This window comes from Eptatretus burgeri, chromosome 11 (genome assembly GCF_056783735.1).
Source record: "Eptatretus burgeri isolate ZD-2024b chromosome 11, Ebu_testis_v1, whole genome shotgun sequence".
NCBI lineage: Eukaryota > Metazoa > Chordata > Myxini > Myxiniformes > Myxinidae > Eptatretus > Eptatretus burgeri.
Window position 1 is genome coordinate 71,432,930 of NC_140971.1, and position 18,123 is coordinate 71,451,052.

Sequence of the window (18,123 nt, forward strand, 5' to 3'; positions counted from 1 at the left end):
AGATTGTAAACTTACCAAATTGTTTTTAACTTTTGAAAATGAAAATAACAGCTTTGCACAAAAAAAAAAAAATTGATCGTTTGTGACAGTGGGGTGCGGAGGCCTTGAACAACATCCTGGTGGTGCCACCGGCTTCGGGAATTGCACACCAGGTGAACCTGGAGCACCTGGCCAGGATAGTATTTGATCACAATGGGTACATCTACCCAGACAGCCTTGTGGGGACTGACTCGCACACTGCGATGATGAATGGTCTTGGGGTCTTAAGTTGGGGTGAGTTGTACGAAACTTCATATCTTACGAGTGGTTCCTAAATTTGAAAGTGCTATTTTAGCACATCAGCACTCTGTGTTGATGTTAAGCAGCGCTTTGGAACAGTTTTATTTTGATACTATTTTATGAAATTTGTCCAAAACAGGAGTGGGGGCCATTGAGGCAGAGGCTGTGATGATGGGCCATCCAGTGAGCTTGAGCTTACCGAAAGTTGTGGGTTACAGGCTTGTGGGCCAAGTTGGCTCCCTGGCAACCTCAACCGAAGTTGTACTTGCCATAACCAAGGTGAGCCGGACATTGAAGTGTTTGGATGTGATGAATCCCAGAGCATGTGAAAGCAGGTTTTGTGTTCATGTCATTTATGAGGCAAAGAGAATGGAGTTGCTTTATTCACTCGCCCTTATGTTCTTTTACAGCACCTTCGCCAGGTTGGCATTTCAGGTAGCTTTGTCGAATTCTTTGGGCCCGGTGTGACTCAGCTTTCGATTGCAGACCGAGCCACCATCGCTAACATGTGCCCAGAATATGGGGCATTGGCAGCGTTCTTCCCCATGGACTCTGTTGGGCTCAAGTATCTCAAGCAAATGGGTATGTCACATTTGCTGAACCTAACGACAGTATTTCATTGAGTGTCAGTAACCGGTCACTGATTTGCTGGACAACATGTAATCAAAGTGCTTTAAACATGTGGCTGTGTTTATTTTTGCAATACTGAACAATATCAGGGTTTTGAGGAAATGGCATATTTATTTTTACGACTTTGTTAATCATCATCTTCTTCTTTAGCAGCCACAATTATTCCCACGTTCTTGTGGGATTGGCCGGGGGAGTGGAGGATATGGCAATGTGAAGCTTGGCTGAGATCTTTCATGAACTGGCTGGTTAGGCCTGATGTTCGATTAAGGTTAGGGCAGGAATTTGTAATTTAGCCAGTGCTGGCGATAGCTCGCCGAGTCTTCTTGGAGGACACAGTAGGATCTTTGATGTGCACCAGCTGATTAATGCTGGCAGATGGGACATCAATTAACATCCTGCCAAAGGACAGCACGCACATTGATGAATCACCCTGCCTGGCCTGTGAAACACCGGGATGACAGCTTAAGGCTGGGTCGGGATTCAAACCCAGGCTGGACGGCTTAGAGGCGAATGTGGATACCTCCAGGCAATCCTGCTAGCCATTATTTGTTTGTTTGTTGATTTATACATTTGTGGAATATTTGCTTTCTTTCTGTTTATCCTTCAAGCATGTGCAATGGTTGCACGTCTGCATATTTCTGCATTTTGTAAAATGTCCGAGTCATATGTGATATTCCCATTAATGACTGGCAATCGTACTTAAATAATTTCCTCTGCCACTGAAGGTGGACAGAGGTTATGTTTTCACACCCTTCTGTGCTTGTTTGTGAGCAGGATATCTCAAAAAGTTATGGACTGATTTGGATAAAACTTGGTGGACAGGTTGGGTGTGTATTAAGGACAAATTGATTCGATTGTGGTGAAGATCTGGATACGAGCAATTTTTTTTGCCTCCGCACCAAGGGTGCCGGAGGTATTATGTTTCCGGGTTGTCCGTCCGTCCGGATTTTCGTTTTCGCGATAACTCGAGAAGCAAATTGTAGAATTTCATAAAACTTGGTAAAAAGGTAAAGTAAGACAGGGCAATTAAGTGATTAGATTTTGGGCCAGATGTGAAAAAGGTCAAAGGTCAAGGTCAAACTCAGAAATTTTTACTGTTTACGCCCTAACTCAAATATTGGACAGAATTTCATCAAACTTGGTAAAAAGGTAAAGTTGGACAGGGCAATTAAATGATTAGATTTTGGGCCAGATATGATAAAGGTCAAGGGTCAAATATGTCAATACTTAAGTGTTTGTGTGGGAGAGCGGAGGCATACCCATCGACTGCGCGCGGTCAAATTACTCGTTTAACTTTAAAGTGATTCTTCAGCATTGAGAGATGGGGGCCAAAACCGATATGTAGCATGATATTTCAATTTTTTTTTCGAAGAATTATGAGTTGGTTAGGTGACAAGAACAAGCCGATTAAATTTTGGTTTGGGTCTGGATCCAGATCCGTCCTGTCGGTGGGATACAAAACGTCAACTAATCAGCTTGGTGGAGGTATGCGCTCTATCTCGTGCCATTGTAGCTACCTCTGCCACCGAAGTTGGGTGTCGGTTGTTCTCACCCCCGTCTGTTTGTTTGCTGTGGTAAGGTATCTTTTTGTCAAGTCTTATCTCAATTGATTGAAATAATCATGGCAAGCCAAATCCAAAATTTGCAACCAATTTGAACTTTGACCCCTGTAAAATGACCAATATTTTTGTTTCGCTCACCTCCATGTCAAATCTGAAGAGTGTTGGTTCAGAAATGATGTGCGATTACAATTTTTGGGAATAAAGAATTAACGGGACCATCAACAAGTCCCTCCCTGTCGTAGTGGAGATGTAATTACAGATTTTGCGCATTGTTGGTTAGGTTAACGAGAGTTGGTGTCGATGCCGTGTCGACTAACCTTCCACCATGCGTTCACAATGTTGCGTTGAGTGTGCGGCTTCCCTTTTCCGAAGAGCCTTTTTATTACCTCGTCACAGCAATGGGAAAAATATGTCTCCTTTGTTTCATAGCCTCGTGTTTTATCAAGACAAATGTATATTTCTTGTACGTCACCATTCTCCCAAGAGAAGGTTAAAGTCAGAATACCTTGGGAAAACTGTCGAAACATTGACTGATGCTGAAATCGAGCTGTTAAAGAGGCTGAGCAACAGATCGGCACAACCAATTACAAACTACCGTGTAACCAATACATTTAACGAGCTCAACGCGACAAATGAAATTGCATTCACAACCAATTACAAACTACGGTTGAGACCTCAGTTCGTACAATGACAAAAGGAGAGGGGCCGGGGTGGGGGGGGGGTGATGGTTGATCAGTGATCACCATCATGCTTTTCCCATCTTTTCTTAGTGTGTATAACTTGTTATCTTCGCCTATTTGCATTATTTTCCATGCTCTGTTTTTATGTCGATTCTCCTGATGACTCCATCTTTGCTCTTTCCTTCTTTGGGTTCCTTCTTGGTCTTCCGTTTGATTGAGATAAACATATAAAAAATAAACAAAAACACAAGATGTTTTACCTTTTAAATTTATTCCAAAACAGCAAAGTGATTTTTTTTTTTTAATCTTATTTTAACAAAACAATGAGGTGATTGAGGGTAAAAATATTACGTACTCTGCCGTAAATAGATACCACAAGATTTAGCTCAGGATGATGATGATGATGATGTTGGAGGGGGGATTCAGCGATCGGAAGAACAGCATTGGCTTTACGACGAAGTTGCCTGTCGCATTGCCACATGGAAGAAGGGCAAGACCATCCTTAGCCATCTTGAATCCTGGAGTAGATCTTTCCCGCTCCGACAGGAAGGTACGAGATGGCATCCTGTCTCATCAGCGTCAAAGACCTGCATCAGCAGAACTCCCTTCACCTCGATTAGTTTCATGAGCTGCGGTGGGTAGTTCTCCGTTGCATCATGGTCTGCCAATGCTGCTTCCCCGACGAATTTTACATGATGGAGGCCGAATCTTCTTTTGAAGTTCTCAAACCAACCCGTGCTGGCGTGCATGTTGTGGGTAGCCGTGGATGATGAAGTCTTCGGATACGGATGCCTCATGGAAACGTTGGTAAATGCGCAGCAATTTCTCCCAGATGAATGGTTCATCCAAAAGTACGTCTTCGCAGCTAGAACCAAGTTGTACTATGTATTTGATAGACACTTGTGTTGTACGAGTTCCGTACTTAGACGTACTCGCGCCTTGCTGAGGAAAGGGTGGAGCTTGCATCAAATAAGGAAGCAAGCACACTCAGTTTTATGTATAAGATTGAACTTGTTAAAAAATAATTTTTTTTTCCTTTGAGGTATTTGTGTGCTATTTTGGCTGAAACAACTGTGTAGACTGTAGAGCAAAAATGATCGTTGTGTTGTTGCTATAAACTGAGAGAGTAACCTCTGATTTGTTTTCCAGGATGTGATGAGGACAAGCTGAATCGCATTGAGTGTTACTTACAAACTGTGAAATTACTAAGGGATTATGTTGATGCTTCTCAGGACCCAGAGTATTCTCTCGTACGTATAACATTATTTTGACGTTCCTCGTTATCTGCCCTGAATGCATCGTTTTGGTGTCTTTAATTGTCAGATTTGCACTATTTGGCAAAATGAATAAAGTTCCATTTTAAATGCATAGATTTACTTAGATCAAACGTTCATGCGACCTTTTGACCGATCTGACCTCAGGTCGTCGAGCTGGACCTTGGCACTGTTATGCCTTCACTCAGCGGGCCCAAGAGGCCGCAGGACCGTGTAGCTTTGGAGGACATGAAGGATGACTTCAAAAGGTGTCTTAATGAGAAGGTGGGAACCGTGCGTCATCCAACAACGATTCACTGACATTGAATGCTCACAATTAAAAATTGTACTTCTTGCCAACTGTGGTATATATTTTTTTTCCATTTCCCGCCCTCGAGTGTATCACATATTTCAATCCCAGGGTTTAAACAAATTTCTTTGAATTATTTGTCTCTGGTTATTCTTACATGTCTTCTCTTTTTTTTTCTTTTTGCTGCCAGGTCGGTTTCAAAGGTTACCAAGTACCACCAGAGCGCCAGCGTGATGTGTTGGGATGTCGTTTCGGGGGTGCCGATTACGACCTGCGGCATGGCTCTGTTGTGGTTGCTGCCATCACAAGCTACACCAATAACAGCAATCCGTCTGTCATGCTCACTGCAGGTGCCCAATCTCCTCTCTGAACTGAGTCCATTTTCATGTTATTTACACTACCCGTGCCTACGTCTCACTTCACTGACAGGTTTAATCAAAATATGGCATGTTGCATGTGTATCTGTGAGTCTCAATGAGGATGCAAAATGAAGTGAACCATGAAAAAAACAGGATGTATTGTAACACATAGTTGTTGCTGCTGTCTTTGTGGCTATGGTTGTTGTTGGTGTGCTCCGTTCGTGTCCACCACACTTTATTCTAAATGGTTCCTGCTGTCGTACTGGTGGAATCACACGTTAAAGCTCCAGCTTCTTCCTCTTCCCTCCTGGAAGGACAGCCTTTTAAAAACCAGCATTTTTATGACTCGTACACCCACTCTCTACAGAAGCGGCAAGAAGGGCCATGTTGTTATCCTGCCTGGGGTATATAGACTACAGTATATCTAAGCTCGGGTCTGTTAGTCTGTGGGACATGCGATAAACATGTGCCCGAGGAACGTCGGCTTTCCTTCCTGTGAGTTTCGTGTTAAACAGCAGTATCGACTGTTTAAAAAGGTAATCATACATGTTTGTGGTTTCTCATATTCATGACTTCCAGAAGGGGTGCCCCCATGAAATGCCACGATAAGCTATTTATACATGTTAACACGGCATTTGTCCAAGGAGAAAAATCAACTTTGAGGGGGGGGGGTATTTATTATTACTACTAATATTGTTTTGTAATAATAATATTATGCAATTATCATTATTATTACTTTTGTTATTCGAAGTGCCCTTGGAAAAACGCCACGATAGCTATTTATACACGTTAACATGGATTTATGCCTGGTGTTGGCTTAATGGTTTAGGTGGTGGGCTTGGGATCCAAAAGTCCTGAGTTCAAATCCCACTTGGCTGTTGAATTAATACCAGGTGGGGTTGACTCTTTAATTAATACCAGGGCCTGTCATCCTTTCGAGGTCGGCAAAATGAGTGCCAGCTTGTTGGTATCCTGTGTTGGAGTGGTGACTTGTCCAGGATTGTACCCAATGGCGAAGGAGACTGCTTAGGCAGCACTAACGCTCTGAACATAGTGTGGTCCCAATGGATGGATGGATGGAACATGGATTTTGGCCAAGGCAGAAAACCCCCTTCGGGAGGGGGGATGGGAAATAGTTGCTACAACCTCCATCATGTGACCTTTGTCTCCTTGGCAAGTTTGATTGAGATTGGATAAGTAATGACAGAATGTATCACAGACAAAAAGACAGACACCAAATTGCGTATTTTAGTATGATTTGAAGGACATGAATGTTTATGCCAAGTAAATAGATTACCGTATTGTCCAGTGTATAAACCACAGCCACGTTTTTATAACCGCACCCCTGTTTTTCACCCTCAAAATAAATTAACATATTTATTTTATTTTCTGATCTAGATCGAAATACGTTTGTACATTAATTTGTACGGAACAAAGTGACAGAGGTATCAACATGCTTGCTCCGCTTTATTTCGTCTAACAGTCTTATTCTCATTTTCAAGGAATGAGTGAGAGTGAATGAGGACACCAAGAATTTTTTATTTTTCTTTCTTATTTTTTAAATTTAATAAAGAGGATTTTTTTTGTTGTTGTTCCTAGAAAAAAAGGAAAGAAAGGGATTCATACTGGTATCATGTTTCTTGTGGATTTGTGGCCCTGCAAAGGGCTGTTTGGGTTTGATGCAGATTTTCAGCTAAACCCAAGGAAATCCTCGTCGAGAACGGCATGCAACTCCTTGTCCGAATCAGGATAGAGCAAGTCCATGTGTCTGTCACTGTCATTTGCAGCCGCCTCCTCCAAAATGTCGTCTTCTGTGCCATCCATGTTGTTGGGGATGCAGCATTTCAGAAATTCTCGCTTGATGATGTCTGACGGTATCTCCTCCCACACCTTGACGATCCAGCAGCAGATCATCGGAAGGTTGACCTTTCTCGGCGTCCCGATGAACACCGGCAGTCTCCCAGTCAACATAATGCTCAGCCAACACCGCGATGGGAGTAATGGTAAAAGTTCAACCAAGATGTATGTGGCCAATGCTCCTCGGAATCCGGGTCGAAAATTCCGGTGGGAAACACGTCACGAAATGTTGATTTTTTTTCAACTGGTGAAAATACCAAGTCTGGGAAATAGGAAAGTTCATTTGTGGTAATACAACTGAGATATAGCTAATGTTCCTCGAAACCTGGGCCGAATACAAAGGCCTGCGAAGTAAAAAAAGTTTGGCTGGTCGACGCGAGTAGTCCACACAAACATTTTAAGGCCATTTTTCCCTGCTTGAGTTGGGGTTAGCCTTGTGGGTCCCATGACAATCTTCCATCATGGTTCCCTTTTTGAGGCAATGTTTTTGTTTTACGGCCGGATGCGACCATGAGTAATCCGTGGAAAGCAAGTTAGGAAGCGCTGATAGAAACGAGGGGAAACAAAGAGAACCAGGAAGAACGAAGAGAACCAAAGGAAGCCCAAAGTACCGAGCAGCACTGGTACTTCTTCAAGCTTCACCATCCCACGCGGCTCCTCGCTTTCGTGAGATTTTTCTTCTTCCTTTTAAATACATTTCCTGCTCTCGTATAGAAAAGTACTCAGGGTTGATTGGTTGTTCCTCGTTTTAAACCACGCCCCATTATCCAGCATTTGCTCGCATAGCGTCAGCATGTGAGGAACAAGCTTGGTGGATTAAATCTGCCTGCATTGGATGTTCATATAGAAAACGATGCATGTAAAAAGATGGTCACCATTACAAGCCCCTCGTCTATCCACCCCTTCTGCTGTGCACAAACAATGACACTGGCTGGAAACTTGTCTTTTGGCGGTGTCTTCCTCTTGAACACGACATACGAGAAGCTTGGCACGCAAGCTTATTTGAAGTGGGTGCTCCGTTATATGACTCTACCTATTGTGAATCGTAATCTATATGTAAAAAGAGCTCGGTCTCGGCGTGAGTCCGTCCCCCCGTCCCTCCATCCGTGTGATTATATCTCTATTATTTATGTGCGATTGGAATGTAACTTTTGACCCTTCAGACTGCTGAAACCCCTTAGACCATTGAAGACCCTCTAAGACCTTGAGGACTCAAGACCCCCAAAGACCCCCCCACCCCCAAGACCTTGAAAATCCAGAAGACCTATTATTGCCATGTTGCACTCCAGTGTTAATTTCTTCACTACAGCTTCGCTCCTTTACACCCTGTATGGCATGTAGACCTCATTAGACCTCTTTATACCCGTTGGACCCTTTAGACGTTAGACCCATTAGACATTAGACATTTAGACCCTTTTGAAATAATAAACCGTCTTCACCCCTTTCGACACTTTTCAGATCTATAGTCCGATAGACCTTTTCAGACCATTTGGACACTTCAGACCGCTTTTGGTCTTTCGCCCTTAGACCCCTTTAGACATTTTGACCCTTACACCCTTTAAACACTTTATACTCCTTTATGACCCTTAATCCACTCTCGACCTCTCTACACCCTTTAGAAAATCGAAAAAGGTTCCCCCCAAAATAATTTTTGACGACCTTTTTCGTGCACCATTCGCGTCGCATGTCACAATCGAAACTGATATCCCAAAGTGAAACTGAAACTGCTGATCTGTAGATCATAAAATGGGAAACCACACTGAAATGTTGTGAGAAATAACAAATGGCAATTTCCAAAAGCAAAGCTATGGGGAGCATCGAGAGAGGGGACAGGTTGGGGACTGAAGAAGCGATGTGGAGAGGGATAGGTGCCTGTTGGTGGTCAGTTGGTATGAAAATAACTTTGGCGATCTCCATCAGGCGGTAGGCCCAAAACGTGTCCAAATTGGTTTTCCAGCCGAGCTTTCATAATAACGTCCTCACTCCCAAGCAGTACTTCGGAGGTACAACAAGCATGGGTTGGAAATCTTCGCTGGTGGAAGGGAACGAGGTTGCCAAGGTTATGAGCTCCACCTACTGCGATATCTGCACACTGAATATTTACACTGAATTCACGTTTCTACCAATACACACTCATTTGAGGTGAGACGTCAACTAACCCGTCAGTGACGGGTACCCTGCTCGTCACAATGAATAGGGATATAGGGAAAATGACGTGGCCGGAGAACAGCGAAGAAATTGGGTGTCGATGGCTGATCTTAACCTGCTGTTTGACACAAAGCAGCCGAAGACCTTCCACTCGGGACGGTGGCAGACTGGAACAAATCCCGAGTTCTGCTTCCTGACAAAGGATGGTAGAGGGCTACCAATGACGGCACCGAGAAGAGTTCCTGCTCCCTTTCCAAAAGAGCTAACATTGCTCCACTGTCGTCCACATTGGTACCAAGATCCCGCTGGCACATTCTAAGGCAAAACCAAGCTGGAACTTCCGGAAAGTAGATTGGACGACTTTCACCAAAGTAGCTGAATCCAAGATCGAGGATATACCACCTGTCTCGGCTAAATACGTGGAATCTGTGGATGACCTCCTCTCTGTTGCCACCTATACCATACAGCGGGGCTTCCGCAAGGCCGACACACCTTGCTGGACAGCGTATACTGAAAGGCTCCTAAATGAGCACAACAAAACTGGGAACCTGGATGTCGCACTGGCATTAATTGAGACTCTGGACACAAAACGTCTGAAGTGTTGGAAGGAGTTGGTGGAGTCAACAGACTTCACCCACAGCAGCCGCAAGGCATGGGCATTGCTGAGGAAACTGGGTGCCACAAAAAAGCGCAATACCGCTGCCATCCCAAGAGTTTCCCCTGATTCCATCGCATCTCACCTCCTTCTGACCTCAAAGGTGCCGACCTCCAAATCACTAAGGCAGGAGGTTAAAAAGGGATTACCTCCAAAACCTCCACCAAAGCCCATTGAGCAGTCACCTGTCAGCCCCATATACAAAGAAAGACCGACACCGCACTGTCGGCAACCAAAAACGGCAAATCCACAGGGGCCGATGGTATTTTTCCTGAATTTCTTAAAGCCCTCAGAGAAAAGGGTCACACCTGGTTGGCGGCCATTTTTACTGCCGTCCATGAAACGAGGCAAATTCCTGCAGTCTTTAAGAAGGATAATGTTATTGCCATCCTAAAACCTGGAAGACAGCAGACTTGCCTTGCAACTACAGCCCATAGCCTTGTTATCAGTGACGGGAAAGCTGATGGAGAGGGTCCCACTATCCCGTTTAACCCCCCACCCTGGAAGCCTTCCTACCGGATGAGCAGGGGAGGTGGGGGATTTAGGCCCAGACGTTAGTACCTGTGATTAGGTTCTTGCCCTCTCCACCATCATCGAGGCTGGCTTCCAGAGAAAACAAAAGATGCCGACTGCCTTGGTGGACCTATCGTTGGCCTACGTCACAATCTGGCAGCTCCTTCTCAGTCTCGAAAGTTTTTCATTGCCAGAAGACAAACTATTGTTGGTATTCCTTGTGGACCGAAAGATCTGGGTTACCCTCAACAGCAAAACCAGCCATGTTGGAACACTAAACGATGGATCTGTTGCTAGTTATTTTGATGAGACCAGGTGGTGGTGTTTTTTTTTGTGTTTAATGGCGTTTTCAGAGCCATGAGGCTCTATATATGCCACACACCTAAACTCCGGGTGTCTCCGTTTTTAAATTTAATTTCTGTACACAGTTAATAAAACCCAAGCAACTCTTAACCTGAACCGATTTTCAAAATTTTAATGGCGGAGTTGAGCTTAACAGCAGTTCCAACTGCTATAAAAGTGTTTATTTGGAATATAATAGAAATTCAGCATTGATCGTTTTTAAGAACTTTATTTTTCAATTTCATTATTTTATTTTTAGATCCTCGTGGAGGATCTCTAAGTCTTACTCATGTTGTTGTTCTTCATCTTCTTCTTGTGGACTTTTTTGTTTCACAGCCTACAGTTTTCCTCGAAACTTCCTGAAACTTGGCATATATATGTAGAAGTACCCTGCGCAGACAGTAACCATCTCCGATTTTGAAAATTCCTCCTAGAAAAAAAGTTATGACGTCAAAATATCTCCGCTAATGGAAATCGCCGAAAAAATTATCTCCGAAACTAGGCAAGCTTTTTGAATTTGAACAGGGCATTAGTAGAGAATCGAACAGGGCATTAGCAGAGATGAATTACCGCACATATGATGCATCACTATGACATCATATCAATTTTTATGACGTCATTCCTATTTTTTGACTTTTTGTTTCACAACCCAGTCTTTTCATCGGATCTTCGTGAAACTTGCCAAGTATATGCAGAAAGCCCACACGCAGGCAGTAACCATCTCCGATTTTGGAAATTCTTCCGAGAAAAAAAGTTGACGTCATAATATCGCCGCTAATGGAAATCGCCGATACCATTATCTCCGAAACTTGGCAAGCTGTTTGAATTTTGTTTGCGGGAATCAAGCCGGGCATTAGCACAGATAATTTATCACAAACCTGATACATCACAATGACGTCATATTAGTTTTTATGACTTCATCATTAAGAGGATGAGGAACTTAGCTCATTTGAGCTTGTTTTTCTTTACCCATGTGTTGATCGAACCCCCAACTTTACCTTTTTTGCTGATAAAGTGTGGTTTATACACCGGAAAATATGGTATTAGCTTTCCCACGGTACCATTTTTATTATTCTACAACAGCAGGGGCCCTTTAGAATGTAGCATGATGTCGGGATCAGGTGCATCCACGGTTACCACTCTACAGGGTCTTAAGGTGTATCCTAGGTAACCTCGCTGGGGTCTGAAGACTCAATGTGTTTTGGCCTGCTCAACCATGCCTTGGTGAATTGGAACAGGCCGCAACGATTTCTTAACTATAAAGTTTTGTTTTTCCCTTTCCTCACTCGTATCATCGAATGCCTGTTCATCATAGCTACAAATTACTGTATACATCGGTTTTGTAAGTGCTATAGTTTTCAAATTGGTATCTTGGAGTGATTTCATGCATTATATGATAAGATTTTCCACGATCTACTCTCACGGACAAACGTATATCATCGAAATATTGTTTCGGTTTTGACGATCGGATATCATCCGGACTAAATAAGTGTCGAAATCTGATGATTTAAAGAAATAATGAGTCTTATAACTAAGGCTATATACCAATTTACTTTTTTTTTTTTTGTATACCTTGGTCGAGGCTCGTATGAGAGCTAACACACAACTCACAGCAAGGAGGCATGAGACAAGAGGGGCGGGAGTGGAAGGGACAAAACAGTGGGGAACAGACACATTAGGTGTGAGACATTAGGTGTAAACTGTGGAAGGGAGAGGGATGGGGATGGGATGGGGAACATGGCGAAGAGAAGATGGACATTTCAGGGACTTTCAGGAAGGAAAGCAGGAGAAATGAAGGAAGTGGGCTTGGGTGGATTATCGGAGGTAGAAAAGATCGAGGATTTGGATGGGGGAAGATAAGAGGTGGTGGTGAACAGCTGTTTTGAAAGCCTGGAGGGAAGAATGGGAAAGAATAGAGTGAGGAAGTTTATTCCAAAGGCGGGAAAAAAGAGGAATGAAAGAGTGAAGATGAGCAGTGATTCGTGATTTTGGTAGTTTTACCAGAAGGGGGTTGTTGGTGGACCTTGAGCGCCCTGTGGAAATGTGGTGGGGACAAATCGCAGAGAGAGCAGGGGGGCAAGGCTGGAGAGGAGTCGGTAGAAGACAGAAAGACCACCGACCAACCTGCGGTGATTGAGTGAGAGGCCCAAAGACTCAGCTTCATTGCGGGAGATGCCGATGATCTTAAATGCCCTGGTTTCGACAGCGTGAAGCCGAGAAAGGTGGGAGGCAGGAGCACCAGCCCAGAGGGGAGAGCAGTACTCCATCAGGCTACGGACAAAAGCTTTGTAAGTGGTCAGGAGCTCAAGAGGGCCGAGGAAGGACTTAGCACGACGGAGGATTCCCAGTCGGCGACTGGCTTTTGAGGCGAGGTTGGAAATGTGACTTTCCCAGGAAAGGTCATGGCAGATAGTGAGACCTAGAAGCTTGAAAGAAAAGACTTCTTCCAGAGGATTGTTGAGAAAGTGGATGGGGGGGTTTTGTAAACGGTCCTTTCGAAGAGACATAGTGGGAGTGTGAGATTTGTCTGGATTGAAAGACATGTTCCACGTGTTGGACCAGTTTGTGATTTTATCCAGATCTGCAGTGAGTGAAGAAGCTGCTGCTTGCCGGTCTGAGGGATGACAGATGGTACGGCAGAGGGTGGAGTCGTCGGCAAAGAGAAATAGAGGATTTTCCAGAGAGTCCGAGAGATCATTGATGAAAACCAGAAAAAGAACAGGGCCCAGAACGCTACCTTGAGGAACTCCAGCCTGCACAGGGAGAGGGGATGAAAGAACTCCATTTAGGGCCACACGTTGACTGCGACAGGAGAGGAAGTCTGCGAGCCATGAGTGGAGATGGCCTTGAATACCATGGGAAGAGAGTTTGGTGAGTAGGGCAGGGTGCCAGACTGTGTCAAAAGCACGTGATATGTCCAGGGATACGGCTCGGATTTCCTGTCTGGCATTGAGGACCTCCATCCATTGATGGGAGAGCAGAAGCAGCATATCCAGGGTAGAGTGACCTGGTCTGAAACCAAATTGATGATTGGAAATCAAGCCATTGGAGAAGAGGAAGGATTTCATATCTGAGGCGATGATGGATTCCATCACCTTGCTGATGATTGGGAGAAGGCTGATTGGTCTGTAGTTATAGGGATCTGTTTTTGCACCTTTTTTATGCAAGGCAGTGATGTTAGCAGATTTCCAAGCAGATGGCAGATGACCTTGGGCAAAAGAGAGGGTGAATAGAACAGAGAGAGGGTGAGCAAGAGCAGAAGAGCAGGCTTTGAGGACACGTGGGCTGATGCCGTCTGGACCGGTTGCAGAATCTGACTCGAGGTTTGAAAGCAAGCTCTCCACCTTGTCAGGAGAAAAGGATACAGAGTCCAGGGACAGTTGGGTGCGACTGGGTAAAGTGGGTAGAGATAGTGATGGGTTTAGGACACAAGATTTAGCTGCAAACACCGAGTTTAGACATTCAGCTTTATCACGTGTGGAATCAGCAGTGCGGCCATTTGAGGTAAGGGAGGGGATGGAGGGGGAACATACACCAGAAACAGATTTGATTAAACGCCACCAGGATTTTGAGGAGGGAGAGAGGTTTGAGAGTTCAGACTTGAGATGAGAAAGATGTTGTTTTCTGGCTCTCCTGAGGGTAGATACACACTTGTTCCGAGCTTTGTGGAAAGAACTGAGATTGCCCTCAGTTGGGTTTGCTTTCCATGAGGCAAAGGCAAGTTGTTTCAGGACAACTGCCTCGCCACAAGCTTCAGTAAACCAAGGGCGGGAGGAAGGGTAAGACAACTGAACACGAGAGGGGATAAATCTGTGCATGAGGGAGAGCAAGTTTCTTTGAAAGAATTCCCAGGATGAGTTGATGTTTGAGAAAGTAGTGATAGGAGACCAGTCTGTAAGTTTGATGGCTGCTCGGAGACCCTGCCAGTCGGCTTGAGTGAAATGCCAGACTCGACGGCGGTGAGGTGGTTCTCTGATAACAGCCAGAGAGATGTCCACTTTGACAAGGACGTGGTCAGAAGAACCAATTGGAGCGAAGGAAGAGCAGCAGATATTGTCAGGGAAATTTGTCAAAATCAGATCCAGAAGAGATGGAGTACCATTGGTTGAGATCCGGGTCGGGAAGTTGACCGATTGAGTCAGTCCCAATGAGTCGCAGAAAGCTTTTGCTGAGGTGCCATGGCAGGTGAGAGAGGTACCCACACCGAGCCAACTGGCGTGATGACAATTGAAGTCACCACATAAGAGGAAGAGAGAGTTTGGATGAGAAGATAGAAGATGGTCCATGTTTTCGGATAGTGAGGTGTAGATGGAGTCATCACTGTTCGGTGGACGGTACAGTACACATATAAACATGAGGTGGGAGTGGAGGGGAAGCCGAAGCCAGAGGTATTCCTGGGGGTGTGGGGGAGTGAGAGCAGTGCATGGAGAGTGAGGAATAGAGTCTTTGATGAAGAGAGCAACACCTCCACCAGGACGAGGCTCAGGTCTGTCATACCGTAAGAGGGAGTAGCCAGGGAGAGATACTTGGGAGTCAGACACGTCTTGGGAGAGGAAAGTTTCTGTAAGGCAGATAATGTCTGGTTTGTCAGTGGCAACCTGTATGGAAAGATCTGAAAGGTTTGAGCGAAGGCCCCGGATATTTGAGGTCCACACTTTTAATGAAGAGGAAGGGGAGGAGGCTTTGGGTGCAGGAGGTGGAGGGGGAGGGGAGGGTAGGACGAGGGGGCAGGTAAGGAGGGTTGCTGAAGGAGTGTGGGGTATTGCAGAACAGCGAGGGGAGGGGGCCGAATGAGGAGGAGAAAAGGCTCTGTGGTGCTGGGGGAGAGGGGGACAAGAGACAAGGAAGAAGGCAGTTGAGGATTTGAGGAGGTGGAGTGAAGAGATGGAGGTGAGAGGGCAGTGGAGGGAGGCAGGTTGGTGGATGAGAGGGGGGCAACTTTGAGAAGGAAGAGTGAGAGGGATGAAAGGAGGGAGAAAGGTGAGGGGGGAATATTTGAGAGAAGTGAGAGGGAGGCTGGCACGTAGAAGAGTGGGCTGGTTGCTTTGAGAGTGAGAGTGAGGGGTGAAGGGGGTGTGCTGGCACTGAAGTTGGAAAAAAGAATGGTTGATGGAAAGCGAGCATCCATGGCAAACTGTGGTTTTTAAAAGTTTTAGGTCAGAGATGCGATTTAACACAATTCTTGATGGATGCAATGAAGGCGAATTCAGAGCATGGAGAGAAGAAGCGCTGTAATAGTTGGATTTTTTAGGCAAGGAATGAAGGAAAGGTCGAAATGAGAGCAGTCTGTTAAAATAGCAGAAGAGTAGTGCATTGTGAAACAGTAAAGAGTACCACATGTGTGAGAGAGGAAGATGAAGCATTATAAGATCGTTTTTGTAGTTAAAAATAATGTATGAGAGAGTTCAACAGATTAGGTCATGGAAGTGTAAAAAAAAAAAAAAAAAATCGAGGAAGAAGACGAGGAGGAAGTTAAGAGGAAGAAGAAGAAGCAGAATCGGGAGAAGGTGAGCGTGTTGTTGTTGTTGTAGGGTATTTATTTATTTATTATTATTTTTTTTTTGAGATAAGAAAGAGATTAGTTGGGAGAATGGGGGATGTTTGGAAAGTGGGGAGGATCAAAATTGAATGTAATGGGGAGGATAGAAATTGAAGGTAATGGGGAGAAAAAACAAAAACAAAAAAAAAAAACGATCGAACACCGAGTGGAACCGGCAGGCCTCAAGCCTAGGCCTAGGCCTCAAGCACAGGTAAGAACGTCGACAAAAATACTCACAAAATAGCACGATTTTTGAAACAAAACTGAACTAGCAACACACAGTAACATGTAGGTGAGAAAATTAAACAGTTAAAACAGGACAAATAACAACCGGAAACTTAGCTTTGAGAACGTCAGCAGGGAGCCCCAAAGGAGACCTCTCGCTGCTCTAAAACCGGAACCGGAAGTCAAGGCTATGTTAAAGGCTACTTTAAGCAAGCAAGGCTATGTTCCCTCCTTCTCCATACATACACACAAGAAAATGTGACATTTCCAAAGCATTAACTTATCTTTTTCTCCTAATTGGAGAATTGTCTATTTTTGGAGCTTTCGCGAGGTGCTCGACAAGGCGTCGAAGCAAATGTGGTGAAAAAGGGATGTTTTAAAATAACGTTTGCACGGACCACCGTGAACCGATGTACCATGTGACACATGCACAGATGAGCAGGTAACATGGCAGATTGTCTGCAATGTTTATTTCATGGGCGATTGAACTTTGGGATGTCTCCAGGGTTGTTCTCCATTAAACAGCAACTCCTTTGTGGATAAAGTCATTATTTGAATGAATTCATTACCCTCACCGAAGGAGAGGGTATTGCATTTGGGCACATTTGTTTGTCTCTCTTGTCTGTTTGTCCGCACAATTTTCGTGTTTTTCTCCGCAACCACTTGTCGGATTGTGACAAAATTTTGACTATATGTGTGACTACTCATGTAGTGCGTTATGATGTCATAGGTGGCAGCCATGTTGGAGAAATGGGCAAAAATTGAAACTTGGCACAAGGCAAGTACTAAAATGACCGTTTTTACAGCCATTTTTCCCTGCTGTGCAGGGGTTGGCTTTTTCTTGAGGCAATGTTTTATGTCCGGATGCCCTTCCTGACGCCAACCCTGGTCGCCTCTTACGACACACAGGGATATGGTACACCTATTCTAACCGGGGCATACACCGGGACCAGTACACTGGTACTCATTTCGCCGACCTCGGAAGGATGACAGGCTGAGTCAACCCCCTGGTGTTAATTCAGCAGCCAACGGGGCTTGAACTCAGGACCCTGGGATCCCAAGCCACCACCCTAACCACTAAGCCAACACCAGGCTTGCACAAGGCAAGTACTCATGGGGAATAAGATATTTTTTTTTTAAATGACGTCATAGGTGCCTTCGTTATGACATAATTACATATGTAGAACGCCACATCTGATCAGTATTAAAATTTAAGGGTCATCGAGGGATAAAATGGTCCACAGAAAAAAAAAATTGATTACATCTTCGGTCACGTGATTTGGCAGCCATATTGTAAAATAAATAAAACCTTCAAAAATCTTCTCTGAAGTGGCTGAACAGATCGAGGCGAAACTTCACACGTATGACCGCCTATCCATGAGGAACAAAAGGTTCACACATTTGATGTCAGGTCGCATGGTTTGGCAGCCATATTGGATTTACCCTAAAAACCTATATAAATCTTCTCTCGAACGGCTGGATAGAGAGGGGAAACTTCACACAAATGTTCACCAAGCCTTGGGGGTACCAGGGTGTTCATGAATAATTGATAGGTCACAATATCTTCCGTCCAAAGGCAGAACCTAGTAACTCACTTCTAATTGATTTTGAGAAAACAAAGAAAAACTGCTTTTATATATATATATATATATATATATATATATATATATATATATATATATATATATATATATATATATATATATATATATATATATATATATATTAAAGCCGTATCCATTCGAGAAGATTTGATTATTCCTTTACAGAT

At 44.2% G+C, this 18,123-nt stretch overlaps 1 protein-coding gene across 1 annotated transcript in view; it reads left to right on the forward strand.

Annotated features, from left to right (window-relative positions):
- Nucleotides 1-18,123, forward strand: part of LOC147017346 (cytoplasmic aconitate hydratase-like) — a 70,288-nt gene that overhangs the window by 44,567 nt on the left and 7,598 nt on the right. The window contains exons 7-12 of the mRNA XM_085846934.1: nucleotides 90-273; nucleotides 419-558; nucleotides 690-861; nucleotides 4,301-4,401; nucleotides 4,573-4,689; nucleotides 4,905-5,064. Coding sequence (XP_085703060.1) covers nucleotides 90-273; nucleotides 419-558; nucleotides 690-861; nucleotides 4,301-4,401; nucleotides 4,573-4,689; nucleotides 4,905-5,064 — 874 coding nt within the window. The remainder of the gene's footprint in view (nucleotides 1-89; nucleotides 274-418; nucleotides 559-689; nucleotides 862-4,300; nucleotides 4,402-4,572; nucleotides 4,690-4,904; nucleotides 5,065-18,123) is intronic.